Genomic DNA, 20,189 nt, shown 5'->3' on the forward strand with positions numbered 1-20,189 from the left:
TTTTTACGTTTATGTTTGTTCTTCCCTGGGCTGCTATGGGGGGCAGAGGCTAGTCAAGCAGTGTGTCAGTTGCTTTTTTCTCTGCCTCCTTTCTCTGTTTCAGGGATCAATAAAGAATTTGAATTTGACGTTTGGCCGTAGTCTGCAGTCAACCGCCGCAGAAACGCAGCCCCCCTTGTTTTAATCACAGCAACTTATTTTAAGTCACAAATTGTAATTAAAAAAATGCTTCAACATTTTCAAACATTTTTATTGTTATAAGACCGGCACCAATTCTTTAACAGGTATTCAGTTGTAAAGTATGCTTTTTTTTATCACTAGTCTTAGTTTTCGAAAATGCAGGCAGTAAGATTTCTTCTCGAGATATGAGGCGGCAAAGTGTCGCGCTGACTCCTGCTCTTGTAAAATACCTTTTTTTCAATGTTTGCATGACTCCCTTAGATACTGCTCCGGTTCACATTCACGGAGCAACCAAAGGGTGCCTCGAAAAGCGTGTGGTTGATGGTTTGAGCGCGATGTGGTCTCATACAGACCCGGGAAGCGTATTTGCTGACATAATTCTGTTAGTTACTTCCGTTTGTGTCACCTGATGCAGCATTTTTTTCTTCATTAATCTTGTCGCAGATTTCCTTGTCATACATTCGGTATTCCGGATATCCGCAGTTAAGAAGAAATGCGTATCGGCAGCTGGACGGAAGTTGCTTAAATAAGGAATCGTACGGATACGTTGTCCTATCCTTGTTCTCAGACTCCTCCTCTTTTTTCTCACTTTCTTCGATCTGTACTTCGGGAATCGACAAATGTTTCTTTACCCAATCTTCCCTAAGCCAGAATTCACAAGCTGAAAAAGAAAGACAAAGTGATATTTTAAGACAAAGGGCATTTTAGAATATAAATGTTCGCTTATGATAAAAAATTAAAAACAAAAGTTTCAAAGGCAAAAATATAATTACAAGTTCGCCCAACTTCAGCATGCTGATTGAAGAAAGAACGAAAGAACATCTTTTGAACTTTGCATAATAACAAAATAAAAATGAGATTCTATTTTCACAATCACAGTGTAATCGTTTACATATGTTTTGAAACGTAGGGTACTGAGCACTTCAATTGAATATTTTTTGCGAGTTTAACCTTTATGTTACCCAGTGTAGCTTTTCCTGCGAGCTTTTGCGATCTCTAATGCAACCCTATATCACCGGTGTCGTGGTGTTTATAATCCGATCGAGTTTATTAAGCCGCACTTTAGATATAGGACCGATTATTAAAATCAAAACAAAACTTGAGCACGATGGCTACCGTCTGTTCTTCCGGTCTGCAAGCAATAAGGAGTTTTATTTTCCTCAGTTGAATAGGTTTCTACAAGTAGAGTTAAGATAATGAGCTGGTCATAATATCAGAACAACCGAAGCCTAATCTTTTATCCTTGGTTTTTGTCTAAGTAGAAATAGAATACTGAGATCAAACGAATTGACCGCTGGTCTCAGCTACGAAAACTGTTTCTATCCTTGTATTAGGGGCGTTGCACCACATTATGCCAATCGGCTGTCGTATTTTTCATATCAGGTTTTCTTAAAAAAGCTGTAGCCGGGTGGCACCGAATTGGCTGTAGCCGGGTGGCACCGAATTCAGATGTCCAAGCTTCATGGCCCATGAATTTCGGACCAGGAGATTCATATATTCATATTTCATAACCAGTTCTGTTTTCCGGCCTAATGCTACCTTGATTACGTACTTCATTTATGTCTTTATTTTTTTCCTATTTTGGTCGAGAAAAAAAAAAACACAATAGGAATATGTTTTAATTTTAGCATTGAACGAACATGGTAGCTACGCAAGCGTTAGAACTGCTATTCTTCGCCAGGTTCGTGGCTGAGTGGGTACTGCCTTTGAATCTAGGCGATTTCAGTTCCCGGCTTTTTTTTTACGCTTTACTTTAACCTTTTGGAGCGCTTGACAATAGTCACGAACGGTTGATCTCACACGGGTCGCTCTAGACCCTGGTGTGAGTATAAACGTTTCCGCATAGCGCGAACATCGCGGTAGTGTGCAAACCTGCCTGCCTCCCCGACAGCGACGCATCCTAAGGACGATTCCAAGCAGCCGCACTTCAAAAGCTACTTTGATCACCGTGGACTGAAAACGCTTTGTTTTGGCGCCAGTATGGAAACTGCGGGTACGCCTCAGCAATGCTTGGATATCAGACAATTTATCCACACCAGCAGCAAGATGGCGGCGCCCAGAGCTCGTACTTGCAAATGTGTATAGATCCTTCCACTAATCACCTTCTGCGCGCTGCCATTCCAAGTTGTGGAACGCGTTCTGAGCGCGCGCAGTTGCTTTCTTCAGCGGAATATCAGACGACGCGTATGCGTCCACATTCCAATGACTTGGCATTTTTAGCCTGGGTGATAAATGCTGGAAAGTCTATTGGCCTTTCGCTTTTGTATAAGAGGGCTCTCGCCTCACTCGTGCCAGTTTATTCTAAGATGCCACATGCATAGATAGCGAAACGTGCATCTTTTTATAGCGTTATTTTGTTAATTTCGGAGTAAACGTTTCGCACTTTTCGCCCTTTGCTTCGAAGAATTCTCCCGATTTTTGGCACATTCTTGCACACATTGAACGCTTGGTTGTAGGTTCCTGAACGCCACGTGACTCGAAAAATGTTTGAGTTTGTATTAAGGGTGGAACGACTTTGAATATATCGCTGAAATGTATGCATGGGCTAGTCGGTTCATGGAGAATGTTGGTTTAAAACGGTGCGGCAAAACAGGGACAAAGTAAAGACGAGACAGAAAACAGTACTGTAGTCGGTCTCGTCTTTACTTTGTCCTTGTTTTGTCGTGCTGTATTAAACCAAGATGTTGAATAGACCCCTTTCAAAATACGGCACTGTGTTGGCAGCTGTGAAATCCCTGCACAATGGCGGAGTAAAACCTCAACCTCACGGCACACTGGAAAAAACACATCACTAAAAAGGTGATGATCGCAGTGACGTTGCACTTTCGATGCTGTTTGATTGGCTCGTCGGCTCGAGGTGTTGGCCGCGCTCCGACGTTCGCTATCTTATGGAAAGACTTGCACGTTCCTCGATGCAGTCGCTCCGCCATTGTGCAGCGGTTCCGACCCTCTAACAATTGTCACGTGACTTTTGAAAGTGGTCTATAACAGCCAAGCTGTATTTGGCTCACAAATCGGATTTCTGGAACTTCTTTGTGTCGTCGTACTCAAGAAAAAAAAAAAAGAAACTTCAGTCAGGTTGGGTCATGCGTGTCGAAAAATTATCTTACAGGAAACAAGACATCTAGAGCAATATCGACAGTGCGAGACGCGATTGAGTCGGTAGTCGCCTCCTTTCCGCTTGTATTCTGTCTCGGCATTTTGGGGCGCGTGGAAGAGAGGTAGATCGGCTTGACCATCACGATCAGGTTAAGAGAGCGTATGACCATTCCGTGACGAAATAAACTTTGCGCGCAAAATTAAAAGAAAAAAAAAAAGTTAATCTCGCGCCGTCAGTGTTGTTTCAATTTTTTGACTTTTGTTTACACGCGTGTCAAAACTAAACTGTATAAAAATGACTTTTTAGGGGCTTGTGAAGTGTCCTCTTTACTTTTCTTTTGGTCAATCTTTTGGTACAGACCCTTTGGTTCTGCAAAAACATTAAGTGCCACTTCTGTTCCAAGCTACTTCCCGTCGGACCGTCTTTGCAAACCTGTTGAACTTGCTTATGTGACAGCAGTGTTAGAAACCTTAGATACTACACAGACACCAAGCTGGAGATTTAACGAGATGAATTCGGCTGTACTCTATTAAATCTTGGAGGAGGCAAGTTGGTTTACAAGAATACTCGAAATATTTTAACAGATCTCGAACTCCTGGGTTGTTTTGGCGTTCATGTGGAGAATTGCTGGTTAAACGTTTCGTCTACATTTCAATCAGTTGTGTTAAAGGGATACTTCAACGAAATTTGAAATATAGCCGTCGTGTTCAGAAATAGGCTGAATATGATCCACAATATTCATAAATGACATTCGCACTTTTGTATTTTGAGCCTGATGACTGTATTTTTCGTTATAAACGCCCACTCTGGCAAGCGCTCCGAGAGCAGCCAGCAGAGAGCACGTGACATTGCCGCAATCCTGACGTAGATTGTCTGGAACGAGCAAAGCTGCGGCGAGGCTGACGTCGAGAAAATGTCCTAAATGAAAAAAAAAAAGGAAACTGTGAGTGCGCAGGCGAGCTGGTGGATGTTGATCATGATGTAGAAAACGGAGACTGTGGTAAAAGCGGGGAAACTTGGTCCAAGAAGAAAGACAGAAATCCGTTTCAGCCACCAAGGCGGCCGAAGCACACCAGCAATCGGGCCACCGCAACAAACCCCATTGCTGCTTTTATGTCAATTTTCAGTAATGGGTTATTCTTCTGTAATCTTGTAGAGGGACAATAGCGATGCCTTGGACACACAAAAGAGAATCTTGGGGAGAGGGGGAGTCCCTCCTTCCCCTCTTCTCTGGTGATGGCCGGAGGCGAGACTAGGAAATTGTAGTAAACCGTTTTTCTCCTCCGCTACGGTACCCGTGAAGAAAGCGCCGCAGCTGCGCATGCGCGGCGCCAGCCTTGTCTGCATAGTCCGAAGTCTTGTGGCGGATTACAGAGCGCTATCCGGGTGCTTAGCGGGCTGCGGAAACGGTCTAGTACAATACCTTATTTATCGTCACTACATGTGAAGGTTCCTAGACAGGCATAACAAACGAGGCGTCATCCACCAGGTGCTCCTTGCTAATCGTTCAATTTGTTTTAAAATTCTTTTTTCTGTCGTTTTCAACAAGAGATAAGTGTGTCTGATGTGATACTGCTCCATTGAACGCGAATAGAGCAAGAAATAAGCGTCCAAATTTCGTTGTAGTATCCGCTTAATTGATTGATCGAAACGTTTATTTATCCATTTAAAGGGGACATTCGATCCTATTTAAGCGTCTACCTTTTTTGCGGTTAGCACGTTTCTTGTGGTTCGGGCAATCCACCGGGCACGGAGAGAGTAATAGTCTTGCGGGTGAAATTTTTCGAGCAATGTTTCTACACGCATGAAAGTTTAGGACGACGTCCTCAAGGACGACGTCTAGCACGAACTTAAGGACGACGTTGAGAACTACGCCTAGGGGACGGCGTTAGGACGTCATCGAAAACGACGCCTAGAGGACGACGTTGACGACCTGAAGGACGACGTCAAGAACGACGTCTAGGACGACTTTTAGGGCGACCTCCAGGACGACCTTAAGGATGACATCTAGGACAACGTCTAGAACAAGACCTAGAGGACGACGTCTAGGACGACGACCAGAGCATGTCTAGGACGACCTTAAAGTACCGGTTGACTAAGCATACCCGCGTCCCCCCACCAACCCGCTGCGCCGCCAGTAGTTCGGCTGGCTCCTCAGCAACGATGACGCCCTTGCTATAGAGCCACATGTCCTGTCGCTGTTTAAGGGAATTTAGCTGTCATTTCGCTGCTACAGGCGGTTACAGGCAACGCCGGCTTTTGCTTCATGGGACACTTAATGCTTTCTCATAAAATAGTCTTATATACACGAACTCATCTCTGTTACGTCACAGCGCGGTGGTGGCGCGTCGGGCGCACTTCCGGTCTGGGGCTGTGGGCAGAAGTCCATGTGAGACGTGTATTCTTGCGTTGTTTTGAAAGGAACCAGACAAAAACCTGCCTTCTCTTCAAAACGACGCGGCTGGGGCTGTACCAAAAGAGTCAACAAAGGTTTGAAGGTCAGTTTTTATGTGCTCGGTTCGTCCGAGAACGTGGATATATGACGTGAAAAGAAAAAAACCAGACACCGTCGGACCACGATTGTTTCGGTGGGAAGAACTTTGGACTGAATTCACAGATAATTGTGGTCATCAGATTTATTTGTTTTGTTCCAACATGAACGCCGGAAAACCGTCAAGTTGTACGGACCACCTGCAGACTACGTTCAGTGCGTCTTCGTGTTCAAACGGAAGCCTGATCGTTCGAACTGTCGTCTGCTCTTTCAATCGTTTCTGCTCGTCGTCTGCTCTATTAAGGCCGGTTCACACAGTTGCGTTTGACTGCGTTTGACAGCGTTGCGGCAGCGAAACACCAGGACATCCCTGCGGCTTATATCTCGTGCCAAGAAGATTCCTTGAACTGGATTCCACGCTTCATACGAAGCACAGATGTGCCGGTGACTCGCTTTCGGTTTTCGCCGCAACGCAGTCAAACGCACTCAAACGCAAGTGTCTGAACCGGCCTTTAGACGATCCCAGCCCGTAGACCAAATGCTGGCCCGGTACTTGCGATTCTAAGTAAGTGCTGTCCTCAAAAGACTTAAGTTTGAAGGTTGGTAAGCAGACTCGATGTAAACAGTAGATACAAGATGTTGATAATTCTTACCAGTGGCGATCACCCACTTGTTAGGCCTGAGTCACTCAGTCTGATTTTGCTTGCGATTTTCAGTATCAACGTCCACCATCGCAACTACGGTTCACGCTTTTGCAGCCTGAGCAACGTCGCGACTAAAAATGGCGAGCGAAATCTCATCATGCGAATCTGGCTTGAGCGTACATTCTGCGGCGTCCACGCAGAATGAATCGCCGCGTGTCACATTATTCACGCGAAGTTTTACGGTGTAACGTACCTCGGTAATTTCGTTGACGCCGCTTAAGTAGTCAGACATTGCCAGGAAGACGTAGAATCAACAGTTCGAACACGAAAAAGGGCAAGGCGACTCACACCGACGCAAACAACATAGCATTCCAATGGTTTGTTTATGGGCGACGGCGAGCTTCTTGGCCGCACACCATCGCGCATGCGCGGCGCCGGTGGCGTCCGCTCGGGGCGCTCCCTTTTGTTTGTAAACATGAGTTGGTGCACCGTGCAGTGGGCAATCTTTGCAGGTGCTACAACAGCTTCGCTGTCCTTCACAGCGTGGATTGGAGCAACTTATTTAACAAATGAAATAGCTTTCTTTTTGCGGCTCGAAAGCGTTTTTATATATATATATATATAAATGGCCGTGGTATGTGACATCATTTCATTATACTCACATTCAAAGCCAAACTGGCTTAGTAGTGATCTCAGTATATAACAAAAGGAATTGTCGAATAACACGTATTTTTCGGAATGCACACTCAAGGGTCCTCGCCAACATTCCTTGTGATCTACGGCACAGCCGTTAACTTCACATGTGGAGTCGAAATCGAGGTTATAGCAGGATCCATTTCTTGATGTGGCTTTACGCTGAGGCTGGTCTTGGGAGAAAAAGATTAGAGAAATGTATTTTTTGTTGTTGAATTAAGTGGTACATTGTGAGCTCAATACCGTGCACACGGAACGGGTTTTAGGCAGAACCTGGCGTGTGGCATTGACGTCCAAGGTAACACAGTGGAAAGTGAGAAATTAAATGTCACAAACAGCTAAATTTGCAGTCAACAATAAAAGGTGTCAGCAATGAGACAAAACAAGTAAAGAACAAACAAAATGAGTATGCACGCAAGAATAAGGGAACCATTTTAAAAGTTTGCACACTTATAGCTGCTGGGTCAACTATCTTAGTACGCCGTTTTTTGAGCACGTGCTCTCAGCTCATATTAAACACGAGCGCTTAGTCAGCGTTCGGCGAGGACGCGGATTAAATCCCACGCTTCGTGCTCAAAAAATGGCGACTGCCAATGCTGCTGTGGTGAACGTTTGAAAATAGTGTACTGCGATGATCATTTCAGGCCCTGTTATACTCCGACGTCGAGAGTAGCAAGCGCGGCGAAGCGCAGCGCACAGAGACATTGATTGGTCGCAGATATCGAGTTCCTGCACGCCGTCCAATGAAACGAGCGCCTTCTGCGCTAAGCTGCGTTCGCTTCGCTCAACGTTGAAGTAAAACAGAGCCTTTAGACTAAGGCCGTCGAATCAATGTACCGAGGTGAAGACGCCATTCAGCTTTCTCGTTCGTGGAAGTTGGTGGCGGAAATCTTTCACGTGCACGCCCCGAATAACAATGAAATAAAAAGGTTTTCTACACAGCATTTACATTAGAAGTTAACTGCCACTCGTTTTTCTTCTGTCTACTACAAATATCTAATAGCTTCTTACTGCAGGTTTTAATATTATATACTTTATGTTCCCTATACCCTACTCGAAAACTACGTAGGGAATGGAAGTAGATACAAGAAGGATTCAAGAAATTAACACTAATCGATTATCCGCTTACACTTTAACTTACAGGGTAACACGAGACCGCTGTTACGAATCGTGCGCTCGCTCAACAGGCACTCCAGCAAGAATGGGACGTCTCAAATTAGGCGAGGAGCGCCAGCTTGCCCGCGTTTGTCAAAAGTGACTCTTTATGGGCTATGCCTTGGCTTTGAATTGGGGAAGTCTTAAAGCAGGAGAGTCAAACCGAGCACAATACGTAAGTCCTGCGACCGCTTGGAAAGATTGAGAGGAACTGTAATTAAAAAAATGCCAGCATCGCTGCGCGCACGTCAAGCACCCGTGAACAAAAACTCCTAGACGGTAACACGAATTGCTTTAATAGCAGATATCCACTATTTTATTGCTCCAAAGTGCTGCGCTGCGACTCTATTATAAAAAAATGCTTGCACGTTTAGGTAATCTTGGAACATTTAGTGGCTTTCAGGTAATGCGAGAAAAGTTTCAAATGTACATTAGACATTGCCTTTCTATACATGTATAATCAAACCTACAAGAATAATTTCATATCATATGGAAGGACAATCTCATAGAAAAAAAAGCGTAACTATTTCATGGGTTGTATATAAGTGAACATGCGTACATTTTGAAAACAAAAACAACAAAATATATATCGAAAATATGTTGAATCATTTTAATTTAGTCGTACACATGAGTAACAAAATGTTACACCTCATACCAGAATGATGGTTTGAATGGCAACATTTTGGTGGTGTGAGGGACTGGCATATTTTCAGCGACATCGTGCTTCTGGAAAGGCTATACCGGTTTTATGTGTACCGCCAAAAGTTGGATAGAAATCAGCTCAGGGGCGTCTATTTAAACTAATATTAACCCCTCTGCATCTACAGAAGTTATTTAAATAAACATGCTACTGTAGTAAACCACAGCAAAACCCACCCTCTACGCAAATATAAAAAAATACTTGCACGTTGCCTCAGCATTTAACATATGTACGGTTAACTAAATCAATGAAGAGACAATAAAAACTTAAGACCATTATTGTCGGTCAGCGGATGGCCCTTTAGCAACTCGGCAATAAAACTGTGGTTAATGAATTCATAAATAGCTCCTGAACTTATGGTGCGCGTCCCGGCAACAACTGGTTCGCACACAGCGCTTGCCAAAAATCGCGCGATGACAATGCTAGCGTTAATTATTACTAAAAAAATATAAGATACGTACCCAGATGCATAGCATTTTCAATGCTATAATCCTTTTGCTTTACAGCTTGAACATATTGGGTATTTGATTCGCTGTCGCAGAAGCAGTGATGAATTACTATTTGCAGAAATCTTGTTTACATACATGAGAATTGGTGTAAATTTACGGGAAAATAATAAGGTCGGTTAAATATTTGAGACATTTTGTATTTAGTCCATCTAAAATTGAAAATTCAGGGATATGAGGGGTAAGCAAAAGTCGATTAAAAGCCAACATTTAGCAGTTTGCCTATTTTCAGACTAACGAAAATTATTTCAGCAATATGTGATAGACTTAATGCTTATCTGTACGAACGCGTAGCTAGGAATTTTTTAAAAAGTGAACAGCTGTTTGTCTTTATTATGAAATAAGGCATGTTGCATTTAAAAAAAAAAAGCAAGACCATCCAAAATAAAATAGACACAGGCACCTGAAAATTAGCGAGCCGACTATTCTTGGAAACTGTGTTAGAACCGTGAGATTCTTAGCCCTAAAACTCTGCACATGCTTATTCTATGAACGTGCCACGTATTCGAAGATTGTTATATTTAAGAAGGTAAAAATAACACAGTTTGCCATTGGGAAGTTTATTTCGTGAAATCATTTTTGTCATTAAGATCGTTTGGCGGGCTAGTTGGTTGTACGTATTGAGATTTTGAAGCGCAAAACGAGGATGATACGAGGGAGTGAGGAAAGAGCGCTAGTAAACATGAAACCACTTTTGCTTCCGCGCTAGTTTTTATTTTAGAAAGAAAATTAAAAGAATTTAAGGTCGCAGTACCCCTCAACTGTCAACCCGTATTATGAGTGACGCCACTTGTAGTAGTACTACCTTGTCTATCGTGGGTTTGGAAACCGAGCGCAGTATTTTTTTTTTCCAGATTAGCGTCGCCGGAGGTTGCGTCGTGCAATCGAGTCACTAGGCGATTGACCAAGGTGCTAAAGCGCTCTGTAGCAGCGGAAGAAAACTGGTTTTGTCGACTTATGTGTGCTCCCAATGACAAGGCACCGTCCCTCCTATAACTGCCAGACCTGGCCACAAATCAACAAATTATTCGACATCCATCATTCTTTTTTTTTTCATTCATGCAGCAATATTGCAATATTTCAGGGGATGGGGGCGTGTTTTCTCTCGCTTGTGCCAAGTCAAACTTATCGACTTAGTATGGCGGGCAAGGGTTCCAAAATGCGCCGCTCGCGTAATACCACGCAAAGAGGATCACGCCAATCAAATGGCGACGTTGGTTGAGAACAGCGAAAAACAAAAGCACGTGACTCCGTTTCGGGGGTAAACAAACGTACGAGGTGCGCGAGGAACACACGAACTTTCACGGCGCATACGCCGATACACAATCGGCGTATGCGCCGATTGTGTATAACAGGACCTAGCGCCCAGTTATAATAAAGCGATCAGTGTCCTATACTCACTATGGTATTGAAGAACATCCGAAGATCATATGTCGAAATTTTATACAAAATGAACCGTACTGATCTGATGAAATTATTGTTATGTAGCTGCCCAAAATACGAAACCCCAGAGGGCGTCATGATTTTAACCTGTAGCCTCATAATTACCGGTCAGATATGCTAACCACTGCACCACACCGCCTTGTCCTTTTGCCAATGTATCTTATGAGCGCTCCGAACGGGAAAGACCCATCTCACCAGGCGTTCGGCGCATGCGTGAAGCCACCTTAACGTGCAGAGCTCCAGCCAGGTTCGGGCACGTACTGAAAAACTAAAGTTCCCTCGATGCACCTCGATGCAATGCGACAATGGTAACGTAGTCAAACTGGCTGGTGAGATCGGTCATAGCCTCCTATATACTCACAACGCTTGGCAGTTCGATGACGGAGCCAACTTTTACACCTTCTGGGTGAGGAACGAAGCGCCTTGCTTATTACCTCCTCGAGGGAGACAGGCAGTGGCACCCCCAGTGCCCGGTCGCAGATATGGAGCGCGAGAATCTGGTAGCACAGAGTATTTCCCTGGGAGCATGTAGTCAGCGCACAGGTTTTGCAGCGGCGAGGACCCGAAACATGGTTTTCAAACCCGACGAGAAAAGAAACGGTAGCCCTAGGAGCGCGAGAAGCAGAAGCGGACATTGCAAGCTCGGGACAAGTGCGTTTCGGCGTCTCGCCGCAGCGGGGTGCGCGTTACATGCCTCTTGTCTGCCGCTCTACCTTTTCACTTTCGGCGGCTGCATATCGTGGCGATCTGCCAGGCTTTGTCAGTATAAAGGACGCTACACTCTAAGCCCGGTCCCACTTAGTAAGAGGGACATTTCTTCGATTTTTTCCCACTTAACTTTAAGGGGGGCGACAGACCTCTTAATATTACATGGAGATGCTCCCTCTTAATTAAGTGAGACACCACCCCTCTTAAAGTAAGCGAGGCGGCGTCTCCCTTAAATTTGAGGTCAGAGTCCCTTAATTAAGAGGGACAGTTTTTAGATATTTTCTTCCTTAAATTCGGAGGGACGGTGGCCCGCTTAAAATGCAGGGGCATAGTCCCCCTTAAGTCGGGGTCACGCTGCTTTTACTTCATACAAAATACATTCTGCAGACATGTTCCGAAACGAGTCGCCTCGACATCCGCGCTTCGTACGCCACGAGGTAACCAATCAAGAGGTTACTTTGTCACGTGGCATACAAAGCACGGATGTCGCGGTGACTCGTATTAGAACATGTCTGCAGAATGTTTTTTTTATGATGTATAAACAGCGTGACCCCGGCTTTAAGTTACCTCTGTTATTGTATCGTACAATTTCTGCTCCTTCGTGTTTTGAGTGTAAGCTGACATGCTGCACTGCACTTCTCGCACTTTTGCTGATATGGTTTAACCAAAGTTATTTTGTGCTGCGTAGCAGAATTGAAATTTGATCTGTATATCTTGTTTGATAAACGGAATCAATGTGTTAAAGAAAACAGTAACAAACTTTAAGAGTAAACACTGTTTTATTTGCCATGACACAAGAAAATATTTTGATATGTCTTCATCAAAATAATAATTCTATAACGATGTTCTGGTAGCTTTCACGAATAAAAAAGGACTTAGAACGACGCCAGAAATCGGCGTTTCTTGGAAGCTATCACACAAAAAATTTCTTGCTGCAGAGTGACTCATTTTGCCTATCATAAACAACAACAATACAATCGTGCTGGAAAAAAAAAACTTTTTTTAGCGGATAACACAAAAAGAAAAGTAAATTCTAAAAAAAAGTCCGTGCGTCTACTTTCCCGCACAACACTTGGAAAGACAATCACCATAACTCTCGGAGGCAGCTCAGCGAATGTAGATGCCAAAACATATGATTATACCAAAAAAATGAGTTGCGACATTAAGCACAACAAGCGTGATGTTTTGCATTGGTTAACGTCACAACTCGGACTGGCTTTTTTGGTCTAATCTTATGTTTCGGCATCGTGATTCGCTGAGCTGCTTCCGTGAGTTACGGTTATTGACTTTCCAAGTGCTGGCTCGGGAAAGTAGATTCCTGTGCTTTTTTTTAGAGCGTAGTTACCAACTTCGTAACATTAAAAACTAATTATTCGGCGTCTCTTGCCATCAGCAGAAGCTCGGAATTTCTGTTGTTTTTGAACGGCCATGAGCGATTTTATGAGCTTCTCCGACATAAACTGAATCGAAACACTTTATTTTCAACGAGCAGACCCTAGAGGAGTCCAAGGGTTTGTCCACATGCCACGGGGTAGGAAAGTCCCGTTATGTAATACACCCATAAGCACATGACTAGTGCCCCCTCCACAGTCGTGCTAGCGGTGAGTTTCACTGACCAGTTCCCAGAAACGATCCCTTTCTCCGAACCGAAGAAAGTCTTGGGTCTTGGACTTTTTCGTCAGCGGTAAAATCGTCCTGCAAGCAGCAATTCTTAAAAAAAAAAAAAAAAAAATGCGTCAGCGTCAAACTTAGATTTCTATTTTTGCATTCGCTTTTTCACATACCATAGGTGATGAAAGAACTTCTGGCCAATCGAGACCGGAGGATGGTCTTAATGTTCAAGAATGTTGTTGGGTTGTCTCCGCAGAAGGCCCCTTTTACCTCCTCCAGGTTTCCCACCATGGTGACGATCGCGTTATGGAACCGAAGTTGTGCATCCACCTTTAGCTGAATGAAAGACCATATTGTTTTCTTTAGATACAGAGGGTGGGAATTAGAATAAAGGTAATGAAGCGCTTTCACCTGTTATCAAGCAGGCGATGGGAAACAAATGCGAAAATAAAGTGCAAACAGTTCAAAGATTCGGAACCCAATCTGTATGCGATAAAATAGCGAGTGACATTAGCTTATGACGCAACTTCTGCTACTATTAATTTTTGGTACGAGAATAGACTGCAGTTTTATTTAATTTACGAGAATCAACTGTTTCTGTATTACCAAGACAAAACGAAAACGCATTTAGTAGTAGATGAACTTTAGAAGCCCCATGTGCTTTGGAAAGCATGGATTGCATTTGCGGCTCGAAGCTGCAGAGGTGATCTAGCGCATGTTTTAGAAAGCAACGTAATCAAATAAAAAATTACATTTCTGTAAACATTTCGCCGCAAGCCATTCATTTTTTTTTTTTTTTTCAGAAGCAGTGCATATGCCAACAGAACGTAAATAGAGCCTACCTACATACCGGAATACAAAAAGTTAATAATTACCGAGTTCGTTGTGAACCGTGTGCGGGTGGCCGCAGTATAGGCTCACCACTCAGGGTGGTGCGTTCCACCGTGCAGAGGGTCCCGGTAGAGCTCTTTACACGAGCAATCCGAGCGGAACCCCCGCCTGATTCCCTTCATGTCAACGTTCGTTGCCATTGCCTCACTCTGAAAACAAGATTGTTAATAACGGTCAGTCATTTAACGCCCACAGTCAACGCACTAGCCCCAAAGCGCATAAGAACGAAAAAAAAAAAAGCAAACTTCTGTTTATATATCTTTCGCGGATGCACGACACAGAAAAAAAAAAATATTCAGCCAGCTACAGAAAACAAAGAGCATAATAAACATCGTAAATAAAATCTCCAAAAACAAAAACATGGTCGGCGCCAAAAAACAAAAGCCGGTAGTTGTGCCGGCACGACCGTCAAAATACAACGAACAAAACAGTACGCCAAAGAAATACAAAAAAAAAATGTACTCCCTGGCCGCCGCTACACCCTTCCCCCAGACGCCGCGACGCCGACGCAACGCGAACACGCGAAGAAAAAAAAAAAAACTTTATTTCTTCTTTTTGTTTTGTGCCCGTCCAATCCCCCTGCCCTTTTCACAAGCATACACACACATTATGGGTTTTTACTCGCCGCCCACTTGAGAAAAAAATGTTCATAATCACTGCAACGCTAACGATGTCTACAACATAACGTTGCAGTGTAAATTGCTGTAATGAATTGTGAAGGCCAACAAACGCAAAATCGCCAACATTGTTTCTGTCCACCAACGCTCCCGGGCGGTCAACCTCGAGCATTTAGAGTGCACACCGAGAAAGAAATCGGCGAGCCAAGCTTACAAACACTGACTGCCCCAGCTAGGGTGCCTTTATGTTGGCTTTGCCTTAGGGAGGGTGATGCCATCCTTTGTAGTACTCGATGCCGACAGTGTACGCTCACGGATAAAATACCAGGAAATTGCCGGTAATAAAATGCCGGCGTAGCACTGCCAAAGTTAGCAGCTCGAGCTGGGAGAAGAACGATCGCGCGTTCGAAATTGAAAAGTAGACAAACGCGTCGGACAGAAAATGGTCTGACATCACCAGCTTAAGACAGACGCGTACACATTGGGACACCCTAACCCGCTAAAAGTGTTTTGTGCGAAAGACAGCCCTGCGGCTCACGGCAGGGCAAACGATTAGCGACGCTTTGTCGTAGCTGAACGAGCAGATCCAGGAAGCGACCGCGTCCGCGGACTACAGCTGAACACTCTCACTCTACATGCAAAGCTCGTGCATCTCACAGCCAGCGTGAAAATATTGATGGCTCGTTATTCCCACCCGCAATGCACCCAAAACAAAAGCGCCAATATGACAGGATTACTCACCCGAAGGAAGTCAAACGAGCAGCATGACGCTTGCGACTCTCCGGCAACGACCGTTTCCAGCTCTCCGTGAATTGGCGCGAAGCCTTAGCACCGTCTGAACTCTTTGCCGTGGATTAGTGCGCCTGCCCCCCTCCTCCTGACCGAACTACATTGGTCCAGTTAAGAGGGACTGGTCCCCTCTTAATATGAAGGGACACGCGTGAATCTTTTTGTCTGTCTTTCCTGTTCAGAGGGACTAACGAAACGGTTTCCTTGGTCTCTCTTAATATGTTGGTGTCCCTCTAGATGTTACTATTTTATTTTTCAATTTCCCTCTTAAAAAGGGCTGTCCCCCTGAAAGCATTGTTGTCCCCTCTAAAATCAGAGGGACAGCGTTTTTTATGAGGGACCGGTTTTAGAGTGTATGGATTGGTCTATTGCAGGAAAACAGAGGTGTTCTGGAAGCACATGCCGCCGCGTGGAACGCGGTACAAAAATTGCTCGCACGTAACACGCGCTTGTGGTGCTCCAGAGGCTCTCTCACTCTCTGTCCCGCCACGTTTACACGCATGATTTCTTGTTTATGAGCTTTATAAACACAATAAAATCATTTTCTGGTGTCAAAAACTACGTTTGAATATATCACGGGCCATTTTATCTCCATATGGTCCCTAAGAAGGAAATGATGGAAAACATGCTTAAGAAATAACGTTATTAATAAACGATTCAGCACGAGTCACTGATCTGCATATTTTCTATTATTTGTTTGTTAGATACCACGTAACATGATGCTAATGTCCCGAAGATCGCATGAGATATAGTTTTTGTGAGAGCATATATCTTGCCAGCTTTTGTTGCTCATTTTGCGAACATTCCACACTGTATTTGGCTTGTCGAAGCGCCTCCTTTTTTATTGTCTAAAGTGATGTCTGTTACATGGTAAGAAGGCAATCAATGACAAGGTGCAAGCGAGCTGGACAAGAATGGCGACAACTATTCTTGGAGAAGTGAAACAATGGGGAAAAAGGAAAAACACATATCTCCAAAACACAGCTTGGTGACTGGTGCTCGGCCGAACAAAATCCGACTTGTCCTGGTATCGAACCAGGGACCTCTCGATTTTGAGTGGAGCGCTCTAATAACTGAGCTAACCAGGAGTTAGACGTCAGTAGAGCAGACGGGTTTTATCACGTCTTTGGTGTTTTCGAGACTTTTTTTTGTCGTTTGTCCCCCTTAATTGTTCCTCTTCTCCAGGGATTATTATCGTCGTCTGTTACATGTTTCTTTAATCCTGCCACGTATAATTAGGATTTGCTTGTTCTCGCAGCTTGCACATTATCGTCGAAATAAATTCTTGCCATGTGTATTTATAACGGCAATCCCATTTATGGTCCGCGGAAGTGCATACGCGGGACTAAGGGGATGTCACTATTTTGCCATAATAATAATCCTATCGTATTATCAAAAGCTTTTTTATAATATGTATGCATCTTATTGTGTGCATAATTGTATGCATCTTATTTTTAAGCCCCAGCATACGGTTCGAAATAGTATATATACGAAGTTAGTGACTAAAGAATAAACTTATTCAAGCACTCTATCGTACTTCAGTAGAATTCCTAAGCGGATAATTATCGGTTTTTGGAAAGTTCAGTGGACACCAAAATGCCATGTATAAATGGTTAGACATTTTAATAAACCATTTATGTTGAGGACATTATGAAACAATGGAAATGCTTACATTTTTTTAGATCTTGGGTGGTACCATTTTGATGTGTAATTGGCACTCTTCAATGTTTGATTGAGGTATCTTGTTTGCGCTTGGATGCATTTAAAAGTTCTGTAATACGCTTCGGTCCCCAATCCGCTACTATAAATGAGATAATAGGTCTGGTTCGCCGTACCCTTGATTGTCTGTAAATATATTAATATTTTTTTGTAATTTTTTACGTAAATTAAATGCTGTCCTCTGGATTAGTTTTGTATGTATGAATAAAGCCGTAATGTGAAGACAGTTTAATTCAAAACTAAGCTAAAGGTAAGAAGACTATCAGACAAAATTTTGTTGCGTTCATAATAAATTGTGATGAACGTCGTCACAGTGCACGCTGCACTTTCGTCCATGTCCTCTACGACTGAAAACATTCCATTGACTCTCCAGAAGAGTAAAAGTGACCAGTGTATAGCCGATGAGGGACTAAATAGCACACTAAAAAGGCTTACAATAAATGCGCGTGCCTGTAAACGTAACATTAATAAACAAAATTGTTGGAAGAAACGGACGAACACTCAATTTTGATATTAAGTAAGAACAATGGCAGCGGTATTTTAGCAGGCAGCAGAAAGAAGAAAACAAACTCGGGTTGAAGGACTACGTCCAGCGTTTGTGTTATTCTTTCTGTTGCCAGTCAATGTCACAAACACGCCCTTCAGTTAATGTGAACTTTGTTTTCGCCTCATACAGTATTCTTCATTCAGCTCGCTTTTGACTTAGAATTATTGTCATCACGTTTTCTTTTATCATCCTTGGAAATTCGTGCCACCTAAAAAACCAATGCACCCATCCGCTGCAAAAAAAAAAAGAACGAAGCTGATGTGTGTGTGTGTGTGTGTTTTTTTTTAACGGTTCAAAACTACACATTTCCGAAGGCTCAGACTTCACTCAAACGTAGCGCAAAACGTTAGTGAAAAATAAAAATAAAAACAAATTGTAACTAACGGTCTCCGGATATAATTTTTTGAGGCAATTGACTGCAATCGTTTTAGTACGCAATGGGGTTTGTTTTCAGCAGGGTCATTATTCGGGCACATGTATTCCGAAGGTCATCCGGAAGCAATCTCCTTACTAATATGAACAGGATCTCGACTACAACAACAATCGCTTCATGACAAGGCAGATGGCTAATAACGTTACAAAAATCGATATACTCGGTGAAAATAAATCATACCTCCCATGCATCTTGCATCGGGCCAAGGCCTTTCCTGTTCAGGTCAGGATTGTTGTCCGGTGGTCTCTCCCAACTTTGAAACTCTACCTCGGCGTACGCCGCAGAAACGCTTAGACAGAACACAAAATGTTTCAGGGCGAGCATCGTTATCGACCTCTCAAACGTAGTTGCAATATCGGCAGACGTGTTCGCTTTATATAGTTTCACCGATTACGTGATTCTTGGAAGAATCAAAATTTATTTATATTTTTGTTGCAAAAAGAAGAACTCAGCTGTGCGCGTTACAAAAGTCACGCTCTCCCACCTTCTTTTTTTTTTCAAATTGGGTGGGTGTGTTTCCTTCTTTATTTTGTCAGGCGATGAATCCCACTGTTTGCAAGTTTAATACCGTAGGACCTGGCATGACATCATGCACAACAGCGAATCCTGAAAAATAACTCAATCCCAGACTGCTTTGCGCACCGACGCTGTTCTCATCATCTGCTTGACGCTCGGTCGGCTCGATCGGCTGCGTGAGGTTCAGACTACGTCTACTCCGTGCCTGTGGTCTGTTTCGTCTGCCCGTTGTAACGGTTGCCTTTCGATACGTTCTGGGACCACAATGAAGTATTTGTGTTCTACGAAATGGTGAATTTAATGAAATTTTGATATTTGTTGAGCATGAATCGCTAAAAACTTTCCATGTGCAGTTTAATCATTCCAGAAAGGAATGCTTTTTTGCTTTGTCTTCTCTTACAAGACCTTCTGTTTTGCACCAGTGTTGACAAAACGGCGTTCCAAAGAACAACCTTCCTGGAACGCGTTTATTTTGGCGGAGCGAAAGAACTCCGCCGTTCCATCTTGCATCAATGGAACTGCAACGGGAACTCACAACGTTTCTGAAAAAATGAAAGAAGGAACGGCAATTTTTTTAATATCTTTTCTAAAATTTATTTAACTATATTGTACAAATTTGTAGTCGTTGAGAAGTTACGAGCGAAGTGGGAGCTCCTCCCTTTGATTTCCACATCAGCGGAGCGAACGCTTGAGAAGAGGCTACTTCCTCTGCAGTGTTCGCTCTTCTAAAGTGGAGAGAGATGAGAGGAGCTTCCATTTCACTCTTAACCTCTCACCGACTGTACGCTTTAATATTATCGCCTATTTCAAAACCCGATTTTAAGGTATTGGGCAGTGTCCGAAAGATAGTCGAATACAAAGAACTGAAACATATGTGACCCTGACTTTGCGATGTTTCCTAACCAACTCGCCTGAACACTATTGCTTCTGACAATTCGATACGTAGTTCGACGTGCATATATTTTCACTTGTTTGCTTTATTTTATTTCAGCATTATCTAGCACAGTACTTGAGTTAAATACGCAATTGTGCCATTAATTTAACGACACGTTTCATCTTACAAATGTAGCGGGAACGAATTTCTTTTCGAACCCTTGTAACTTGTAACGGGAACTCGTTCCAAGGCGGTGAAAAAACGAGATAAGAAATTTCGTTCCTTCCTTGGAGGAGCTTGTACAACACTTTCTCTCACTGACTTTTTTCTGTTATGTGTAACCGACTAGCCTGTTAGTTCGTTTAAATATTTTCATTAAAGTGGATCTCTTGAACTACTTGATATTGTTCAGTCCTACGGATCTGATAATGTAATAAACCTGCCGACTAGAATCACGGTGGAAACAGAAACGCTAATTGATCTCTGTATTACAAATTGTCATACCGAGGCTGCTGGTGTCTTTTTTTGTGATTTAAGTGAACATTTCCCGATATTTACTTTTATTGTCGGTC

General features: G+C 43.3%; 1 protein-coding gene across 1 annotated transcript; it reads right to left on the reverse strand.

The window, feature by feature from the left end:
• Positions 1 to 563: 563 nt before the first annotated feature.
• On the reverse strand, positions 564 to 18,551 carry LOC121837923. Its single transcript, XM_042293805.1, has 5 exons — positions 18,408 to 18,551; positions 17,201 to 17,373; positions 9,425 to 9,495; positions 7,078 to 7,281; positions 564 to 841 (listed from the first exon to the last, which is right to left on the reverse strand). Exons 1-5 carry the CDS (start codon positions 18,549 to 18,551, stop codon positions 564 to 566), a joined length of 870 nt encoding a protein of 289 aa, XP_042149739.1.
• Positions 18,552 to 20,189: the final 1,638 nt, after the last annotated feature.

This window comes from Ixodes scapularis, unplaced genomic scaffold (genome assembly GCF_016920785.2).
Source record: "Ixodes scapularis isolate PalLabHiFi unplaced genomic scaffold, ASM1692078v2 PGA_scaffold5__190_contigs__length_132052651, whole genome shotgun sequence".
Classification (NCBI taxonomy): domain Eukaryota; kingdom Metazoa; phylum Arthropoda; class Arachnida; order Ixodida; family Ixodidae; genus Ixodes; species Ixodes scapularis.